Source organism: Amblyomma mixtum, chromosome 1 (assembly GCF_055824585.1).
Source record: "Amblyomma mixtum isolate Tamu chromosome 1, ASM5582458v1, whole genome shotgun sequence".
In the NCBI taxonomy this organism is placed as follows: Eukaryota; Metazoa; Arthropoda; class Arachnida; order Ixodida; family Ixodidae; genus Amblyomma; species Amblyomma mixtum.
The window spans coordinates 98650300-98672433 of record NC_143012.1 but is presented as its reverse complement, the minus strand read 5'-3'; the positions used below and the strand labels follow the sequence as shown (position 1 = coordinate 98672433).

The following is a 22134-nucleotide window of genomic DNA, read 5'->3' as shown; positions in this document are numbered from 1 at the left end:
TTTTTTCCTTCAGTTTCTCGCTCTCCCAGTCAGTCCTTTTTTAGCCGTCGCGGTGGCTCAGCGGTTATGGTGCTCAGCTGCTCAGCCAAAAGACGCGGGTCCGATCCCGGTCGCGGCGGTCGAATTTCTATGGAGGAGAAATTCTAGAGGCCCGTGTACTGTGCGATGTCAGTGCACGTTAAAGAACCCCAGGTGGCCGAAATTTCCGGAGCTCTTCACTACGGCGTCTCTCATAGCCTGAGTTGCATTGGGACGATGAACTCCAATTAACCAAAACAAACCTTTGTTTTGGTTCTGGTATGATTTAGTGCGCGCGTATGCGCTGTTTGTGGCGTGGGGCGTCTACAGCAAAGAGGTTGATTTGCCACGCTAATCCGCGCATGTGCGCGCGCAGTGAAGCTAGATTTTACCGCACGCTATCACGTGGCGTGATCACGAGTGGGACAAACTTTTTTTTTTACTATATCTTTACTTGTTAACACTAGGCCTCAAGGCTGTTGCCGGACGCTCCCTCAGTTTTTTTTTTTCCTCCATGAAAGAGGGCCACTTAGAGGCGGCACCACTTAGAGGCTTCATCTCAGAGCAGGAAAACCACAGGCCGAGGTGCGCAGGGCGGCCCAGTTCTGAAATGGAGTCACGCAACCAAGCACAGCAGAGGGCGCCGCTGCCAACTACCGATGTTTGCCTGGATAAAATGGGCCACTTTGGCTCTACAAGTGTGCACACTTGCATCCACCTCACAAATGCATCTAGCAAAAAGTGCAGTGCTGCCCTTTGCTTCAAGGGAGAGCGAAACTGCTTTGGATTGTTTCACTAGGAGAGCTACACTTCCTAGTCGTGCAAATGAGTGACGTCATCACACTGCAAGAGCCCCTGGCATCAATTTTTTAAGGTACTTCATATTTTTGCAATAAATTGTTATTTCAGTTCCTTCCTGCTAATTTTCCAACCTGTGGCTTCATTATCTTCATATCCTGTCCTTTTCTTCTTGCAAACAAAAATTACCCGTAGCTGCACGATGTACCATATATGATATGCAAAGGAAATGTCGCAAGTCAAAACCGTGCAGTTTTTTGAAAACTAAACTTGGCTTGGGTGTTTCTGTTACAAATCATCAAAAGCCATCCGATCATTACCATCACCAGCACGGCAGACACCGGCAAAATGCGACGCAAGCGGAGCAATGAGAGGATCGTGCCGGTTGGGGCCTGCACATGTGCATGGCGAATTTTAGCTTTTGCCCTGCTCGGCCAGGCGGCACTGACACGCAGTTTTTTATTGTGCGGGGATTCAGTTTACTTCTCTCCGCGCCTGTATGTCTCCTCAACGAAAGCATGGTCCCGCTGCATCCAAGTTGTGCAAAACACTGTGGCACCATCTGGTGACGAAATCTAAAAACACATCACTGGCGATGCGAAGGGAGCATTGCATTTCATCGAAGGGTGCCCTGGAGAGAGCGTTAACTAGAACAAACTATGACGAACACTCCTGAATGAGTGCACTTAAAACAAATTAGCAATATTTTACTGAGATGTCGTCACGTAGGATACACTGATAATGGCAGGGTTTCTCTGCAAGGTGGCCCTTCAGTTTGTTGATGCAATTTGCAATGCCACATTAAAACTATTAATGCACGTTTCTTCAATACTACTGTGCTCAATACTTACATGAGGTGTGACCTTTCCATTTCTATCGTTATCTCACGACACATTTTGGTCACTGGTCGGCCCCTTTAGGTTTTATTTGTGTTCAATTTGCGTCTGTTACTTTTAAAGGCTCAAGAACAGTGAGGCAAGCCTTTCTGCCTACCACATAATGACGTAAACAAAATTCTTCAAGACATTTATTTCATTTCCTTGTTTTTATTTCATTTTACTTTTTGCAGACCATAAAATACCATTATTCACAATTCTTCTCGTGGTGCCGAAATGGCTCATATCGTCACTTCCTTTTAGGTGGTTCGACGCCAAGCTTTTTGGCAATGTCATCCTGGAAGAAAGCAGAAAATTTCAATTCCACATGGCTAAAGAAGGAAAATGTACACTGCATAGCTGATGGGTATGTTAGGTAGGATACAGTAACTGTCACCATAACGACGTCATGTATTACCGTTGGTACTTGAACCTGCCCTCCTAGCCCACGCTCAGCAGATTTTAAACTAGTATAAACACCAAATATTTGGTCACATATTTTCTTCTTTTCAGTGATCCATAAGACATTAGTATACACGGATCACCATGTGGCATTTCCCTGCAATCAATAATAATGTGTAATCGAATTTCTTCTCTCACCTGTTCCGGTTTCAACGGCCGAGCGATGACTAGGACATCAAGGGTTAGTGCAGGCATGTAGGTCACGAGGCATCAAAAAAACTGCTGCTCCGTCGTTTCAATTCACTACAGCGCTAAAGCAAGCCTGCTTCTAGAGCTGAAATCTCAAGCGAAGAGGTAGTGATTGTATTGCAGTTTTGTTCATGCCTCACCTTACCTAACACATCAGAGCCATTGCTCGGCTGTTGAAGCCAAAACAGAGGAGAGAAGAAATCTAATTATAAACACTTCAGCAGTTGTAGCCAAATACCTTGCAGTGATCCAGTAAAACGATGCCTTGCACATCATTGCAAAGAAAATGTACCCGACATTTGGTGTCTACACACAATTAAGGAAGCATAGACATTGAATTTTCTGGTTTTGTCATAGCAGTAATGGAACACAAGTTCTTAAGAACAACTGAACTGGGTAAGACGTCTCAATGTGGTTTAGAAAATTTATTGTACTACACTGTTTTCCTGCAGTTTCGGTTTCCGTGCATTGAGAAAGACTACACTGTTCTGTCATCTTCCGTATACCGCGCACTTGCAACGAATGATGGAGCAGTGAAAGCGTAATTCCTCTGAGCACAATAGATCTGTGTACTGACCTATGATGTCACAGTGCAAGAAATCGAAACAAAACATCTAGGGGAATAACAGGTGTGTAATAATTTTCTCAAGTGTACTGGCTTCTCACACCAATTCAAATACCCAAAATCCCCAAAAATTGGCCGCGGCTTAGCTCAGCTAGGCCCGGATATACGTAGCGAAAGCAGTTTCGTCTACTGACATTCCGGTAGCGACACAACATGCCTTCGTTGTCATTCAGCACCTTGGAGGCGTCTCTTTGTGAGACGTTCCTCTCTTTCTTCGGGCGCCTCGGCCGCCCACTTAGCCTTTCTCCGATTGTTTTCATGCGGCGTGGAAGCTGCCCACGGTCCGCCACCTGCACCATCTGCTGAGCCAGCGCTGTACATTGCGAGAGGTTTTCAGTGGGTGCCGCATGATGGTGCTTCTACGACACGCCAAGCACGGAGGAAATTTACCGTAAGCAGAGGAAATTTGGTACTCGCTTGATTGCGACATCTGTAATTAACATGCTCTTAATTACTCATGTATGCCTTAATACATATCTCGAAGATATGTTTTTAAGAACTGTGCATTCACTAGACACGCCTTTATTCAGGTTCAAATGTCGAAGTGTCGTGACAGATTGGCAGCGCCCCCATCTCGCACGCCGGCGGCCCGGGTTCGATTCCCACCTAGACCCCAATTTTCTTTTCTATGATTGACAGCCCGAGTGGCGTCATGGTTGCCATGGTACTAGTTGCCATGGTAATGGCGCATGAGCAGTAGCGGCCTGTACCGGGCACCACGAAATGCGCTTGTGCTAGCCTAGTATAGCTGTCGCTACAATATCAATGCTACGACAACACTCTTTGCAGCCAAAAGAACACACATGCCTAATTTGAGCTGTAAGGCCTCTTTACTGCAAGTGCGAGTTCTGCCACAAAATGCAGCCTTAAATTTACGGCATACTAGATGAAACGTCAACCGTATTATGCCATATCAAACAGCCACGGGGATGCTGCTCATTGCGTCACATACCGCAAACTGCATTTGGTTGAAGTGATAGCGGATTCCGCCTTCGGCATCACATCTGGCCATGTGCCGCCTCTCTGGATCGCCTGGCACCTGGACTGGAACACCTGGACTTGCCTGCAAGCAGGGATACAGAGCGTGAGTACACACAGGGTTTAAGCATTACCACCTCTGAATTCTTTATGACACATGAATAATTTCAACATCACAAAATGGATAGAACTCTGCATATGCAACAAGTTAGAGTGCAATATTATGCTGCACGGTAGTACTCTTTCTCCTTTTCAATATTAACCCTTTCAGGTGCCATTTTTTGTTTCATTGAAATCAGTTATTTTTTTCACCTAAGTAGTACATTCAGGCCTCAAGAAAGGGAGTTTGTTAGTTTTTGAGCGTGAAAGACCAGCACGTAAGTTTTCACAACGATGTGCAGAATTCCGTACAAAGTACAGTCCAACCTCGTTATAACGAAGTCGCATTTTGCGCGGAAATTCGTTCGATATATCCAATATTCGTTATAAAAGTATGCACTGAAATTCCCACAGAAAAGGTCGCTAATAAACCCAGGTAAAGAGTACTTTAAGATGGACAGCACAGGGTTGAAAAAATGCACTATTTTTGAATTTAACGCGTGGTATAAGCATATGAAACCTCGCCTTGCATTTCGTACTGGAAAGCAAGAGGAAAACTCACAAATCGGGCTGCTGGCCAGGTGCAAAAACTAATTTATTTAAAAAACGACGTAATCTTCGTTTGGCGGCACTTCACACTGTTTGACAGGTTATATTTCTCGACGAAATCAACACAGAGCAGCGCTTTCCCGATGTCAGCTTATTTGGCCACAGGTAGGTTCCCGAAGTACCCCCTGAACTTCCTGGCCATGTCAGCGGCCTCGGTGCTGCTGAGAGCTCGCACTTCGCCATCTTCACATGCATCGCTGTTTCTAGCATCATTTGCGGAAACCACCTGATCAGCAATTTCTTGGTCGGTCAGTTCGGGCGCCACAGCCAAGTTGTCATCTGCACAGATGAATTCCTCAAACGTAACGTTCGGAACCGCCAGCTGACGCCATGTCGTCTCGCCAAAATTGTCCGCTTGCCTCCCAGTTGCATGCGGAAGCTTTCTGCCTACTTCTCGCAGTTCTCTGCGCCAACGGCTGCTTCTTCACCAGACAAGACGTGGCAAACAATCCGATGGCGGTCATTAAATCGCTGCAGCCAGCCACTGCTTGCATGAAAGTCATTGTGGCCTCAGAGGGAAGTGAGACTTCTCACCTTCATTTGAAGGACGGCACCAGACACAGGCAGGTTACGTGCTATAACGTCCTTGAACCATGCAAACAAGGCATCTTCAACTTCCTGTCTTGCTGTCATTCTTCACAGCGCCTGCAGAGTGGGCGTTTGAAATCTGCCTTGCGCTCAGGACAACCATCTTATCTGGATAGATAAGAGTGCTAGGCGCAACACCGAAGTCCGCGGCAATGACTTTTCCATGCGCCCGCTGTCAACTGCCCTGAATATCTTTATCTTCGTTTCAAGCGAAACTGCTGTTTGTTAAGATGCGTTCCGCTACGGCGTCTACAGATTGAACTGCAGAGATAGCGCGCACGGGGCGCGGGTCGGAAATTGCGACGACGGGGGTGGCCGGGGTACAGTGAACTAGAATATTGGGTAGTGTGCTCACTGTGCCGCGCCTCCATAGGCCGAGGTGAAGCCACTGGTGTCGACATTTTTTAGTTTCCCGCTTGTCCGCTAGGTGCCGCCGCTGTTCCGAACACTGTAGTCGGCGCGGCACAAGTAGGCGCGGTCTCGCGTATTGGCTGTTTGGCGTTGTTTTGGTCGTCGTTGTGTGCTGTGCTCAGTTGGTGCTTGATTTGGCGGATTCACTGGCGTGCTTAGAACATTATTTCGTGTCCCACGAACTTGCAAGGCAAGGATACAGCATCCTGGATAAATCGCGAGAGTGTTCAGAATAGGGAAAAAAAATGCCCGGTCGCCGGCAGTACCATTGCTTCGCGCCGGGTTGCAATACCGGCTACGCAAGCACTCTAGAATTGCTGTCTTACCTCACAGAAAAGCTGAATTATAAGTACTTGATGACATCTAAGCTATGTCAAGACCCACTGGAGGACCTTAGCGGCCACATAAGACTATCATCCGGCAGTAAGTTTTTAAACATAGTAAACTGCCTTTCATTTTATGGCTTGGTGAAATGCATTTCTCAGGGAAACTGTGAAGATTCTCTGTTGCCTCCTTGCTTGATGTGGGGGCTAAAGACTCTGCCGAGATACATGAACGTCGCATGCCAGAACTACAGTGAAGTTGTCAGTTGATCAGGCAGGAGCGCGCCGTAATCATAGTCAGCGCATAGTCAAGAGTGACTCACAACTGTCTTTCATATTGCAGGCTATGTAGCATGAAAATAAGGCAAAGCGTGAAAGCTGCATTAGCCTCCTAACTATGCCAGCCACTGATCACAGTTTTCAGCTGGCAAGGTACACAAGATAATGCGACAGGGGAGGACTTATTTACCCTTTCACACAGCTGTATGATTTTGTGCTGAAGCTTGAGAACCTTTCTACCGAATGCTTCAGCCAAAGCCAACTCCATTCAGACTAGCATCTTTGATTTGCTGCACGTGGTCAGGGCAAGATTGTGTAAAGAGGTCGGTTGCCGCACGCAGAAGATCTTTCGAAGGAAATTGTAAAATTTTACATCGTAGCCAGGCTTCACTTTTTGTGAAAGGAGTGAATACTGAGAGGCCTGGCAGACGTGAACGGGCCAAGCACTTGAAGTTGAGCCGCAGCTGAAGCACTGCCACAGTTGCTTTCCCTCTGTGCTTATCGCAAACAATGTAAATAAATTTGTCTTTGCCCAATTTGAAGTTGACGCTTTGTGTAGTTTCATTTCAAATCTGCTGAAAATTAGCCCACGGGCTGATGCTATGGCAGAGGAGTTACTGCACGCAAATTCAAAGGAATGTTAAGAACTCCTTGTTGGGCGAGTCGGTGCATACTGTTGTAGGTACGAATTGCGCACAAAAGACACACACAGGTCTCCTTCGCACAGGTGCGCTCTTTCAGTCTCCCTCGTGTTTCTTCCTGTGTGTGTCTTTTGTACGCAATTCGTACCTATATCAAAGGAATGGGTGGGAACGGGCAAATCGAAAAGCATGAACGAGTCGCGAAATTAACTGCAAGGTAGTGGAACGCCAGGGTTGGATTTGCGAGCATGTGTAGAATTTCACAGCATTCATTGGCAATGATCTGAAACGATCTTTGTCTCTAATATTGGGAATAATGCGACACGCCGTAGCCGAACTGGTGTGCTCAAAGCATTTGCTTAAAGTCGCGCTGGTAGGACGACACTGAGCGTCGTGTTCGCAATTTCAGCCGATTAGCTCTCAGAATCTCAGTGGCGGCCGCTGCGCTCCACGCGCTAGACCCGCCCTGCCTTCTCGCGGATGAGGATTTCATTAAACCTTCATCTGCTAATGTTGAGCAAAACACATGATGCAAGCTAGTTTACTCCGTGCAAGCACGATCTTGTGGCAATAACGCGGCCTTTCATCCCGCATACGCTTGGACCTGTTCCCCCCGGCCTTCCTACAGTGAACACGACAGCAGCGCCGCCACGGCGCCGCTGCCGTTTTGCGACACCGGTTGCTTCACTCCAGCCTGGCCAGTGAGCACACTACCCCTATTCTAGTTCACTGTAGCGGGGGAGCGGAGCGGGCGTCGGTTCGATCACGTGCCAGTCACGTGCTAGGCAGCCGTTGATGCTAGATTCATTCGCTCTCCCTAGATGGCGCCGCGTGCGGAAGCGCGGGTGATTCAAACACATTTTAGGTGCGCGCGCTTCAAAAGATCAAAATTTAGCGTGTTTTGAGATTTTTTCCTTCTTGTTTGCGCATTTTGAGCCCCGTGAATACAAAAACTGCTTCGTTATAACCGATACAGTGTCAAATTTTGAATTTTTCGTTTCGTTATACAGATAGAACTCCCTTAGAAATAAAGGATGTCCAACCAAACTTTTCTTTCACTTCGTTATATCCGATAATTCGTTGTATCCGTGTTCGTTATAACGAGGTTCGACTGTATCAGATTTGTTTGGAATAGTAACATCGAAATGTTCTCATGTGTCAGGTAAGCACCCTAGGAATCGTGGAATCATTTTGCATTTCGAAGAGACATATTACACCCGAAACTGAGCAAAAACAATGTTTTCACTGGCAACAAAATCTGTCTGCACAAAAATGGTGGACAAAGTGCTACCTAGCTCACTGTTGAGTGAAATATTATTTACTGCGTTTGCTACCTGGCACAAAAAACCAACTTATTTGTGACAAGAAGGCTGCTCAGTTCGAGTGGAACAATGAAATCACTGCTAGGTGCACCAATCTCTCAGAAAAAGCTGCGAGTTTGCTGTGTACACAATTGTGTAAAAAGTGCCTGAAAGGGTTAACAGTGAAAAATGCAGTACCATGTCATCTACACAGATAACTTATGCGACATTGCAGCATTGCGCTACCACCTTCAATGGTCTCGCAGAATATTTTGTGCCCAGTTCCCATAAGAAATGCACAAATGACTAGTAGCACACTCATTTACAGGCCATGCTTTCTTTTCGAGATCTTGTTAAAATGTGGCTTACAGAAAAGTGACATTTTTCCACTGAAATCTTCCGAATAAAGTGGCACCCAGGTTATGCATGTCCCGTTCGTGCGACCACCCATGCGACGACGACCCAAGACCCGACGGACCCAAGACACGACGGACCCAAGACCCGACGGACCCAAGACCCCACCGACCCAAGACCCCACCGATCGAAGACCCCACCGACCCAAGACCCAAACGTAAAGACACCGCCCCCCCTGCCCCCGCCGTTCGGTGCGTCCAGAGACCCCGGCCGTCAGCTCCTGGCACCCTACGGCGCGGATGCTTCGTGGACCGGAACTCATTCTCTCATCTTTCTCATCGTGGCGGCCAGCACTGCATCATCTTCTACATATTGTTCGATCCCTCACTCAAGACCATCGCGATTTCGCCGTCTGTTCGTCACCGATCGGGACGATCTCTCGGAGGCCCCGGGTAGTGTGACGAAGACGAAGCTTGCAGTGGCGCGGGACAGAGCGCCCGCGCTAGGCCAGCGGCCATTAAATCATCTCATAGCCATCGTCCACCACGCCTCATTCTTCGGCTGGCCGCCGCGTTACAATATTATGACAACTTAGCGTGGGCCTGGTGGATAATTCATACAAATAACGCACTGAAAGTCTGGATGATAAGACCGGTAGGAACTGCCCGCAATGAAACAAGACTGGTACAGCCCTTCATTGGCAGACGTCACCTCCCTTAACTTATTCCAGATGAGAATTACGGCAGAGACCACTTACTCTACACAGCACTTCACATGCAAGGCCTGCCATCGTATGTATGGCAGCACTCGCCTCATCTGCTCTTCAGCTCACTTCCGTGCTGAAAACGCCATGGAAATCAAGCGTACCTTCATTTTACTGTGAGGTTAGTTTATTGTAATGTTGGTAGCTGCCCGTGGCACAAAGTCACATGAGGAAAATGTACAGCTCTTTGCTTCTTTATAATATATATATATATATATAAGTGTGTGAACGAAACCAACAGCCAAAGAAACCAAGCAGCATAGGGCATGCTCTTTTTTTTTGTATTTTTCACCAATAGGAGACTAATAAAAGCATATATATATATATATATATATATATATATATATATATATATATATATATATATATATATATATATATATATTGTTGGGTGCCAAGTTGCGGCAAGTGGTCCATAAACAAGTGCAGCCCTTACGTGTGTGTACGATGTGCGTTTGCATGCACATATGTGTGGGTGCTTGTGTGTACACAAAGGTACATACTTAACCTATAACGCATATTAATATAGAATTTGACTATTAGAGTCAAGCTAGTTATGCTTTGCAACTGCTATCAGACCCATAATTACCACTTTTGTCCACCATGCAAGGCGAAAATGAGGAGTTGGAATACAGAAATGTGATGAAACATACAACAAAGACCATCAAGTAACATCCCTTCTTTTTTATTGCTGCATTGATGGTATCATTACTAAAATGCCCACTGTACTCATAAAATTCAAGACTGTCTGGAAATCATGACGCATAGTTTTCCTTGTTTCGTTTCACCAAAGATTTCCCCTTTGCAAATGTTAAACTAGATAGCAAAGTATGCACCAATCAGTGTCCGCTTCAAGGTGTGACGAGTACACTGTTTCAATAAAAGGCCAAGACAGCTCCGAGGCCAACGCCAAAAGAAACACAAATTTTGAACTCATGAAGTTTCATGTCACTGCCTAAGTACAGTACATCGGTCTTATTTTTCTCAGCACTGACATCTCTGGCTGATCAGTTTTAAGTTTAATGGAATTTAACGTCCCAAACCAGCTCAGGCTATGAGGGACGCCGTAGTGGAGGGCTCCGGGAATTTCAACCACCTGGGGATCTTTGACGTGCACAGTACACGGGCCTCTGCATTTCACCTCCACTGAAATGTGACCACCGGAGCCAGGACCGAATCAGTGCCTTTTGGGTAAGCAGCCTAGGACCATAACCACTGATCCACTGCAGTGGCTTTATCTCTGACTGAGGTGAGCGAAACAATGCAGCTCAGTTTGAAAGAGGTGGAAAGCAACACTTTGGGGACTTATATCACTAGATCCACCGCAGACTGGCAAACCTTAGGTGTAGTATTTAATGAACATCTAAATTGGGATGCACATGTAACAAATGTGCTTCGCAACTTGGCCAAGGCCTGTGGTGTTCTGTGCAGACTTCGTTACATTGTTCCACCTAAGATAAAGCTAATGTTATATAATGCCTTATTTACCCCACACATCAATTACTGTAGCCTTGTTTGGGCAACGACATCAAAGGCGAACATACACCGGCTATTTTTAATGCAGAAGAAAGCAATCCGTCACATTGCAGGCTTACCGTATGATGGCCATACAACAGAGCTTTTCTCAACATATAATATAGTCCCTGCTGTACATCTGTACAATTTAAACTTAAGTATGAAGTATAAAATCTCGTTGGCAAAATCCAATACATGCTTTCTCTCGCTGTGCAATCTTAGACAATCTTTGGATGTTCCTTACAACATAAGACACAGAAACATTTGGCTAGTCCCCTTTTCGCGCACAAATAACGGTTTTAATAGATTGGAACATCGCTTGCCAGTATTATTAAACACACTTCAAGACACAGACATGGACATAAGAACATCGTCAAGACCCGCACTCGTTAAATATTTTAGGAATTTAACTGCATGAAGCAATAGATTAAGGACTGGCATTTCCATGTTGTAATTAGAGAAACATTTCTGCATAAATACATTTGTCTGTATTTCAGATTTCATTTTTGAAGTATGTACATGTATAAATTTTTGTGTATAGAGTTATATATATATATATATATATATATGTGTGTGTGTGTGTGTGTTGACTCGGTATAATGCTTTCTGGTGCACGCGCGTAAAATATTATTTGATCGTATTTTGTGCTGTAGTGCAAGAATTTCTGCAGAAACTAATCTAATCATTGTGTGTAATTTTTTGTGTGATTTTAAACCCCTGTACGCTGCCATCAAAGGGGGCAAGGGCCTTAGTCAAGCTGCTTAACTAGCAGCTTTTAGTCCTTGCCCTCACATTTTTTCTGTACCAGGATAAATGTGGAATAAATGAATGTGAAAAATGAATGTGAATGTGAACAGATCAGTGAGCCATTAGTCATTCTGTCTAAAAAAGCACTGTTTTTGACACATGTGTTTTATGTGACACTGCATAACCAGGAGATGCATTAGATTTAATGGAAAAAGAGGCAATGGTTGGAACATTTAATTTTTGTCATACAGTCAGCCAGTTAACACTGAAAAGCAATTATGAAAAACCAGCAACTATGATTAGCCTGCTGCTAAAAAAGAAAAATGGAAGTGAGTGGGCGAGTTGGTTTTCCATTCTGACAGTGAAAGCGCTCAAAAAGACAAGGACGACAGAAAAGGAGAGACATACAAAGCACTTTGTATGTCTCTCCTTTTCTGTCGTCCTTGTCTTTTTGAGCACTTTCACTGTCAAGATGCTAAAACAGGAGGAGGTACTCCTTAATGAACACTGAAGAGTTTAGCCTAGCAGTCTACCAGGAAGGCTACTCCAGATTAAGGCCCCTAGTGTCCCGTGATTCCGTGAAAAATCACACATTTAAGCATTTTTCATGGAATTTTGTGTTGGCAGCCAGATTCTCATTTTATCGATACTGTTGTTATTACGGACACCGGTAGGAGTGACAGAATGATGGGAAAATGACTAATTTACCATATTTGCATGAATACAACACGAGGAGGAGTTCGAGGCCTCAGCAAAATTTGAAAAAAAAAAAGATGTTATTGTGATTGCAATGAAGTCCTAAGCCATTAAGGACAACCACAGCTGATGGAGGCTCCGCTGCAGGTAAGGTTTCTACCAGACAAAAAAGGTTGGTGTTCGCAAGTGTGGCTGGACAGAATCACCAGTCCTAGCTGCTCAGTGGCAAGTGTACCCGTAAACTGCTCGAGAACTGAAATCCAGTGGCAGAGAGCTTGCACCATTTCTTTCTAAGTAAGACAAACAAGGTGAAGATTTCGATGTCTTTCTGGGCTGGAACGAAAGAAGTTACCCTGACACTCTCTTCCACTGCAGTCGTTATGGATACCTTGTATCAAATAAGCGGCATTCTTTGAGTCAAGATAACAGGAAACATTACTTGACACTGAGTTACAACAGCCACCTTGAATATTAGAAGATGGACCTCAGCAGCAATCAAGGCATGCATGTTTCTTTCATGCTTCTCGCAGATTAGGAATTTCCCACGGCCGACAGTTAGGGTCCTAACTCCAGATAAACATGTACAGGATCATAGGCGTGCACAGAGGGGGGCAAGGCATCCAAATGGCATGAGGGGGGGGGGGGGGGCACAAATCTTGTTCCCTGTTGTTCCCTGCTACTATCCAGAAGACTTTAAGAGGTACTGCCACGAATGTCACCCCCCCCCCACCACCCTCTTACAAGAGTACAAGAGACTAGTGCACAACTGTGCACAGGACTATCACAAGGTTTGTGTCAAAAAGCAGGCAATCCAAGATTCTGCCATCCTCCAAGATGAAGCTGTGCCATCTGACAGCAATGCCTGCAGGAAGTCTAATATACAAATACTATATAGGCAGAGCTATTATATAGGCAGAGCAACATTTACTGTCTCTGATATAGAAGTAAACAGTGACAGTAATAGATTATCTTAACTTCAAAGCACAAACTGAACATGACAGCCACTCTCTGTTCATTCAGAGTCCTTTCACATGAAGTGGCAGGCCACTTTGGCATCATCATCATCATCCTGACTACACCCACTACAGGACAAAGGCCTTTTCCATATTATATAGATACATGCCTTCGAAGAAACAGTAGTAGTGCATGCACTAGTAGAGGAAGAAGTTGTCTGTCTCTCGCTCGCGCGCTCGGACCAGTGAGAGACCGCCGCAGTTTTTCGTCTCTGCTCTGGTGTTCTATCTCGCGTTGCACGCTAGAGTATCATATATAATATATCTCTTATATGTTATGGTTTATTATTTCTGCATAATTGTTTTTTGATATTCCCCCTCACCCAATGCTCCTCAGGGCCTGTGAGGTACAAATAAATAAATAAAAATAAATAAATTAACTAATCAATTGACCCTGTCCAGTTCCAGCTGTGGCCACCCTATCTCTGCAAACTTCTTAATCTCGTCCACCCACGTAACTTTCTGCCGCCCCCCGCTACGCTTGCCTTCTCCTGGAATCCACTCTGTTACGGTTATCTTGTCTTCTCATTACATGCCCTGCCCAAGCCCACTTCTTCCCCTTGATTTCAATTAACCCGCATTTGTTCCCTGACCCACCCTCCTCCTCTATCTTATCGTTACACCAATCATTTTCCTTTCCACAGCTCGCTGCATTCCCCTTAACTTGAACCCTTTTCATTACATTTCTGCCCCACAGGTAAATACCCGTAAAATACAACTGTTGTATACTTTTCCCTTGGGGGATATTGGTAAGCTGCCATTCATGATCCCAGATAACCTGCCCAATGCGCTCCACCCCATTCTTATTCTTCCAGTCATTTCCCCCTCATGATCCGGATCTGCGGTCACTACCTGCCCTAAGTGCAAGTAATTCCCTTACCATTTCCAGCACCTCCTTACCGATTGTAAACCGTTGTTCCCTTCCGAGAGTGTTGAACTTTACTCTGGTTTTCTACATATTCATTTTTAGGCCCACCAGCTCTGCCTGTCTAACTGATTGATCCTAATCCAGGCCTCGGAACACCTCCTGTAAACAGGCGGTGAATAGCATTGGCGAGATCGTGTCTCCCTGCCTGATACCCATCCTTATTCGAATTTCTTTGCTGACTGGGATGACTATGGTGGCTGTGCGGCCATTTACATTTCACATAACGCTCTTCCACACCCTCCGGATTCCGCAATGCCTGCATGACAGCTGAGGTTTCAAATGAGTCAAATGCTTTCTCGTAATCAATGAAGGCCATATATGGGGGCTGGTTACATTCTATTGGTTAATTCACATAGGAGGCAAAACAGTTGACTCCCTTTTTGGCAAGCTCCAGTTGCTACCAACTATTGCAATGCACACAACTGGCTGCCTTTCTTCATTCCTTAGAGCTGCTAACAGCTGAGAAATTTTCTTCCAATTTGTTCAACAGGAATGAATTTCATGCATTCTTTCTAATAAGCACATTTCCTTGTATAGTACCACTCCCACTTTACAGCGAAAGCTGCTATAGCTTTGGTTTAGCCATGTTAGCCTGCATTCTATCATAGAATCTACAGCGCCACCCGTAAGACTTTAATTACTGTGTGCATTAATTTTCACTTCAGTTAAATTTATTTTATTAAATTCCTGCCACCTGCGATCCGTGCCAGGTTGGCAGATGGCAGAGTGGAGACGGGGAAATCGACCTCTCCATGTTTAGGGGAGAGGAGGAAGAAGACAAGTGCGAGAAGGAAAAGAGGGAGAGAGCAGGTGGGAGGCAATGGCTGACGTGCACACTGCACGGCTAAATGCAGGACTAAATGGCCAAGCCACTAAGCTTAGTACAAGTGCTTCTAAGCCACTAAGCTTAGTACAAGTGCTTTTTTTTAACTTTACTGAAGCTCAATGGTTTTTACTTCAATCTGCAACTGCACGCCACACCACTCACAGGCTCCTGAGATCGTGCCATGTTCATGAGGTCCTGCATTCTGTCTTCAAAGCCAGGAGCAAATGCAGCCGGGTTGATTGCAACAAAGCACTGGCCCTGAAAAAGTAGGATAATTTGTTGCATACTACAGTCAAGTCCACTTATAACAATACTGGTTATAACAATATATCGGATATAACAATGGTCGGTCATGGCACCATCAGCTTTGCCATGTGCTCTATGGTAAAATAAACTGCTTATAGCAATGCTGTCAAGGCACATTATTGGTTATAACAATTAAATCTGCTAATTGAGTGTCAACCATTATAGAAAAAGAAAGAAGGAAATGCTACAACCACACCAGCAAAACCATGCTTACAACACAAAAGCGTGCATGTGTGGGGCCGACCAACGGACTAAGCTGGCGCAGCAACGCCACGAAAGCAAAAGAGGCAGGCGTCATCGTGTCATGAGAGCTGCTGCATTGCTGCATTGGCTATGCACGCCATGCGTATCCCCAATCAGTCGGTGCAGCGCGCGTGCATGCAGCCAGCGCAGCCTTTCTCTTGTCAGCTGTCACCGCACCCTTGGTTCTGCATGCTTCTTGAATTTCCCATAAGAGTAGCTTCAAAAAGCCGGCTTGATTCCTGTGACATGGAGGTGCGCAAAGCTCCCGGTGGCGCAGTGATGGCGGTGCTTTGGTCATCGGTGAACAATGAACATTGTTCCGGTTCCCTGAAGTTTGAATTAACGAGCTTTTACAGGCATTAGAACAATCAAACCCCTCCAGGTATTTACTGTCAATAAATGCTATGAAGTATGTCGTCTTTTCTTTTTTTCGGTACAACCCTGTTATAACAATTATTGGTTATAACAATGGTATTTCCATGGCACTTGAATATTGTTATAAGTGGGCTTGACTGTATTTCATAATCCAAAACGCCTGCCCTGCCTAATCCACCTTTTTCACAAGGCTGCTCTGCGCATGCTCGCCTCTTCTCCTCCAGCTACACTGGTTGAGAAAAAACCACCAGCTCCTACCGTGCATGCGCAGCTCATGTTAGTGACAGGTGCATGCAACAGGTGGCGGCAGCTGTCAAGCACGCACCTGCTACTCCACACGTGCAGCTGGCTCCTTCGCGGAACCAGACTGTGCCTGCGTCTCCCACGTGCGTTTGTTCTCAACCCGCAGCAGAAGAATTTCCACAACTCCCCAGAGGGTGCCACAAAATGTGAAGAAATCAGGCACGCTTTAGCTCAGGCTAAGCCTGGTCAGTTGCGTCAGCTGCGACGCGTTTCGAGTCGTGCAGCGCCTTCTTCTGCTGTCCCTCGAGCGCGTTGTCTTTTTCTGGCTTGGTCTTGTCGCCGTTGCTTCTCCTTAGACAAGATTCCACCGAGGCGAAGCGCACATATACCCCCGCGAAGAGCCACCTTCTTACCTTCTACCTCGGCGGAGAGCACGCATCTGGCGGAAGCGAGCGACTATGCGCGCGGTGCCAACGACGGCAACGCCACCTGCCGGAGCTCGGCTCAAACAGTTGCTAGGCAACGGCTGTTCAAGGCCATTCGTGCCTACCGGCCACCGGCTACGCGACGAGGCAAAAACCTGGCGTAGTGTTGCTAATGCAACAAAAGGCAGATACAAAGCATCTGCAAAGCAGGGCAAAGAAACGTGTATCCACATACTGCACCGTGCTTCCGTCTAGGCCTTCATGTGCCACAAAACAGTTTGCACAAGTCAAATAAACACTTTCTGTGAAGACACGTGTCAAACAAGGGTCTCTTAGATCAAGAAGCAGGAGTGAAGACACCAGAACTATGCGACAAGCATGCTTATCAAACTATTCTCAAAAGGTGTCATCAACAGTGCTGATGCACTTGCCACCTCTGCTGGCAAGGTAGATGAAAAAAGCACCGCATCCTCTCACAAAGTTGAGTGATTATGGCACACTACATTGCTCCAACAGTGTAAATGTGTGCTGGGAGTTCTTGCTATGAACACAGAAGAAAAAACAAACGGTGAAAAAGCCACGTCTAAATGATTAGAATAGTTCTTAGGAAAATACAGGAGTGCTCAACTCCAGTTCGTAGTCCCACTGGGAACACAACCCAGAATGACTCATATGTGGCATATCTCAACTCCACAGACTGCACAACAAGTTTGATGCCCATGAAAAAATACACACGTATCAATAGAAAATGTGGCAAAGATGCTGCAACGGCGTTATCCATCCAAAAAGGTGACCGTGCACAAATAACAGTAAAGCTGTTTTGCAGAATACCTTTGGCAGCAAAGTGAGCAAAGTACACCAGGCTAGGACTGCTGCTAGGTTTTGTTAAGGTTGGCTTTGCCACATGACAGCAATGTGCCCTGGAAATTAAGTACAAGAAACCGAAGGCCATCCTCAGGCACACCCCAAATACGCCTCGTCATGCATTTCACAGTGTCAGCACAGCTAACAGGTAACCAAGGCCGCACAACTGGTTCTTCTCCATGCATTTGAAATGATCAAAGAGCACCACTTGCAGTGGCATGGATTGCCTGTTCGAAATATTGAATGTTCCACTTGACGAGAGTTTCATAAATGTAGACAATACTGCTGCATTTTTCGATGCTATATTCAAGAAGACATTGTGATTTCAATTTAGACAATTAGATATATCAGGGTTTAATATATCTGGTGAAGAGGAAGAAAAAAATTCAGGGGGCACTTTGACTGTCTAAAGTGCACAGATGTGAAAGCGTTTTTTGCACCACTTTGCCTATGTGACACTGGTGACATCACCACTGGATGACGTCATACATAAATGATGATGAATGACAATTTACTAATTAATAATTAAGTACTAATTGACTGGTAATTGATGACGCTTAAGCTTCGCCTTTAGGAGTGGAACATGACAGCATGTTGTGACAGCGTGTTGTACGCTGTTGTACGCTGCTGTACGGAACACCACCACCTGTTCGCAATGCCTTGCCCTTTGAACGCAACGCTTTTTGAGGAAAGGAAATGGCGCTGTAATTCTCTGTCATCTCGGTGGACACCTGAGCCGCACCGTACAGGAAGGGAGGAAGTGGGAATGAAAGAAGAGGGGCTGTAATGGAGAAACTGAAAATTGTATTTGAGGAAAGGAAGTTACGTAGTAACTGTTTCACATATCTCAGTGGACACTGTCAAAACACTGACATGGACATGGACACAGCTGTGGAGGCTGCTGACAGGGCTGTGGACACATCTGCTGACGTGGCTGCCGACATGGCTGCTAACCACAGTATGAGGCATTAAAGGCTTTCGCCTTAATATGTTAGGGCAGGGCATGTAATGCGAAGGCAAGATAACCGCTGGTCCTCAAGGGTAACGGAGTGGATTCCAAGAAAGGGCAAGCGTAGCAGGGAGCGGCAGAAAGTTGGGTGGGCGGGTGAGATTAAGAAGTTTGTGGGGATACGGTGGCCGCAAGAGGCGAAGGACAGGGTTAATTGGAGAGGCATGGGAGAGGCCTTTGCTCTGCAGTGGGCGTAATCAGGCTGATGATGATGAGTATATATCTGGGTTCAACTGTAGCCATAGAGTTTCTTACTATTACCTAGAGGGAAAGCTGGCAGCCCGTCTATGGGAGTTTGCATGGCGACCCCTCGAGACCACTTCAGCCACCATGGGCGCTCAAAGCATCATGGGGCGGTGAGCTACTTGTTGCGGAACTGCAACTTTTGGCCAAAAAATAATAGAAAAATAAAGCTGTTTGATAACTACAAACGTCCTAACATTCAATATCTTGTCTAATGATTGCAACAAACGAGCAGAAAAGCATTTAAGTGCAAAGTTTGTCCAAAATAAGAGACGACTCGCTCTCCTATTGGCCAAGTAGTGAACACTATAAAAACTAATATTTCGTAAATAGCAGGCGCACTTTTAAAAGTAAATATGTTTTCAAAAAAGATGCTGTTGCTTAATTACTATAAGAGGTTTTTTAATGGCATTTCGGAAAAGTGAAACCTTTTATTGGCGTCGTGTGTCGTCGCGTTTTCACTACTATGGGTTTTGCCCACTGCGTTCGCGCGAAAGTCGTCTGCGCACACACGAATAGCGTTTTCGGAATGAAACGTCTTAGTAGTGCCACTTTATGTTCCCAAAAAACTACGACTGTGCCGCAACAAGTAGCTCACCGCCCCATGATGCTTTGGGCGTCCATGGTGGCTGAAGTGCAGCGCCGCCAGCTTTCCCTCTAGGTAATAGTAAGAAACTCTATGACTGTAGCAGATTGAGGAATAAAGCGAGGGTAGAAGACTTTTTCCACTGCTGTGTTTTGCATGGCTGAACAACTCTCGGATCCTGTCTTGTGCCTTGAAGCATGAATGGAACCAAGCCACAAAAGAGGGCAGGTAATGCTTTATTTCTCCCACTAAGACAGCCTATCCTCCATTAGCTCTGAAGCACAAGAGGTGAGCCACACTCACAACAGTATGCAGAAAGGTCCTCAGAAGAAAGGTCTCAGAACTGGCACAACCAAGCCGTTAACAGGCTATAGTAGGATACAACTTAAAGAAACAGCAGTTGCTAACACTGGGTCATGGTCCGTGGCGTCCTGTATTACTCTGCTGGCCGATCGCAACTGTAAATGAAATCAGCTTTTTAATGTTTGACTATATCAAACAATCTATGTATCAAAATTCCAGAGCTCATAATTCTTTTCTTGTTTACGTAACAAGAAACGTTTAAGCAGCGGACTACTTTTTCGTCATGGAGGAATTCTGTGCGTGGAGACTTAATGTGGGCGGAGCTTCACTGCAGACTTAAGTTGTACCCGACTGTAGCACAATGTCTCATTTCCAAGGCCTTACTAAAGGAGCTCGGGCAAGGCCCATGACCAGTCATCAGTCCAGTTTCAAAGCCTCTTATCTGACACACAGTCAGGACCCACAACCCTACAACCACAACCTCACTAAAGCAACCTACAACACACTCATTAATCAGACTGCATGGCGACAAGGTCATGCAGGGTGGGGATGAGAATTTGCTTTTCTTTTGTTATGCATTGTTGAAGTCTTCAGCTAAAAGACAAATGCCCCTCTCAACTTACAATGGCTGTTAGTCACTGTACAATGCACCTCAGGAGTGAAAAATTGGTTCCCTTTAACACTATACTCGGAGCACAGACGCTGATTTCAAATTTATAATGCATCGTTAATAACCTCATTGCAAAATCTGGCCAGTTCAAGCATTTTGACGCAAGTCTATAGTCAGATACAACTAAAGAACGAAGCAGCAGATGCCCCCCAAAGAAGGCCCTTCAGACAACTGCGTTGACCAATTTTCATGGCGCTGCAGTTAATCCGATTAAGCCGTTGTCGTTCTCCATTAATCTGCCACCCCCTGAAACTACATGTTAGCATGCCCGAAGGGATCGGTCAAGGGGGAGAATCGGTCGACGCCATTGGCTGGAGGGGCTTCTTTGAGGGCCATTTGCCGCTTCATTCTCGAGTTGTATCCGAACATACCAGTGGCACAGGACCTTTAGTTGAACCTTCATAAAAAAATGCAGAATCAATACCAACCAGATCTGCTGGGTCTGTCACATTCAGCCAGGATCGAATGTTGGTGCCATACTGGGCGCCACTGAGCACTCCACAAAACAGATCAACCATCATGGCCAGACCATAGCCCTTGTAGCCACCTGTAACGCGTCATAATAAACACAAAGTGATGATGGCCAATGAGACAATAAAATTAGTACATTCAAACCCCCCTATATTGAACTCGCAAAAAAACGCCTATGAGTTCGACGTAATGTGTAATTATTTAACAAAATAACAGTAAATTTAACAACACACAGACTCATTGAGATGGAAAAAAATGTATTTCTATGATAGCCACTTATTGCGCACAGATTACCGAGCAAAATAGGCATGAATTTTTTATGCTTCATTTTCATTGCCTCAGATAGAACACATTTTTCGATGCAACAGTTGAGACCACAGCCTTGCATCGATACACAAAGCGACGAACCATGCTGAGCGCATGAAGCACGTGGGCTCAGATTCTCTCAAGTCCTCGTCACAATTTGCATGCGAATCCTGATTATCCTGTCCTGATTATCTGTGAAGTCAGCAATGATGTATTTGTCCATGAGCTCTCCTGCAGTCTCAACATCGTCATCTTCAGAGACCAAGTAACCCACGGCTGACCCATCCCAAATAGCACCAAGAAATTCAGACAACTGGTTCCACAAATCTTCAAGCCCCACAACGGCTTCATCGAGCTCACACAACAAAGAAGTTGCACCTTCTTCTCTAGGAAAGTGGAGACCAGAACTTCAGAAGCAGTTCTGCATAGTTTCATTTTTGACATCATTCCCCTACCCACTTAGCACAGACAGGGTGCCTAAGAGGTCGATATTTGAGTTTCTTCAAATCCTCAGGTTCTGCAGGAGCCATACAATTAGACGTTTACTACAGCCAACCTTCGCCGTGTGGATTATTCCCAGGTCCAATGGTTGAAGCATTAATGTAGTGTTTGGCGACAGGAAATGAAGTGCAATGCTGCTGAAACTAGCCCTGCAGTGGTGGGCACAGCCCTTGTCTACAATGAGGCAGATGTTGCGATCTTGGCTCTCCAGGTTGTTGTTCCAAGATTTCAGCTCCTCGGCAAAATGTTTGCAGGTCATCCACGCCCCTCAACTGGACCTGTCGGTCACTGGAACTTAAAGCGCATTCTGCAAGCAACGCAGAACTGCTTTTTCTGCTGGGTGTCTGCTTCGTTTTAGCCCGAAAGTCAGCCTTGTTCTTGAAAATGATGCTCAGTGTGCTTCTCGAAATGTTGTACGATGCAACTATTCGATTTCTTCTCACCTTGTTCAACTCGCTTGATAATTTCCAGTTTCATGGAAAACAGGAGGTTCTGCCGTTTTGCAGCTGCCATTGCACACACAAAGAGGCAACGAAAACCATGCAAAGTTG

At 45.6% G+C, this 22134-nt stretch overlaps 1 protein-coding gene across 1 annotated transcript in view; it reads right to left on the bottom strand.

Annotated features, from left to right (window-relative positions):
- Positions 1-1816: 1816 nt before the first annotated feature.
- The window catches only part of LOC149367299 (uncharacterized), a 42519-nt gene continuing 22201 nt past the window's right edge, over positions 1817-22134 (bottom strand). Inside the window, exons 9-12 of the mRNA XM_089554967.1 lie at positions 20734-20852; positions 15201-15296; positions 3920-4030; positions 1817-1989 (exon numbers count right to left, since the gene is read on the bottom strand). Coding sequence (XP_089411093.1) covers positions 1942-1989; positions 3920-4030; positions 15201-15296; positions 20734-20852 — 374 coding nt within the window. The 3' untranslated portion in view covers positions 1817-1941. The remainder of the gene's footprint in view (positions 1990-3919; positions 4031-15200; positions 15297-20733; positions 20853-22134) is intronic.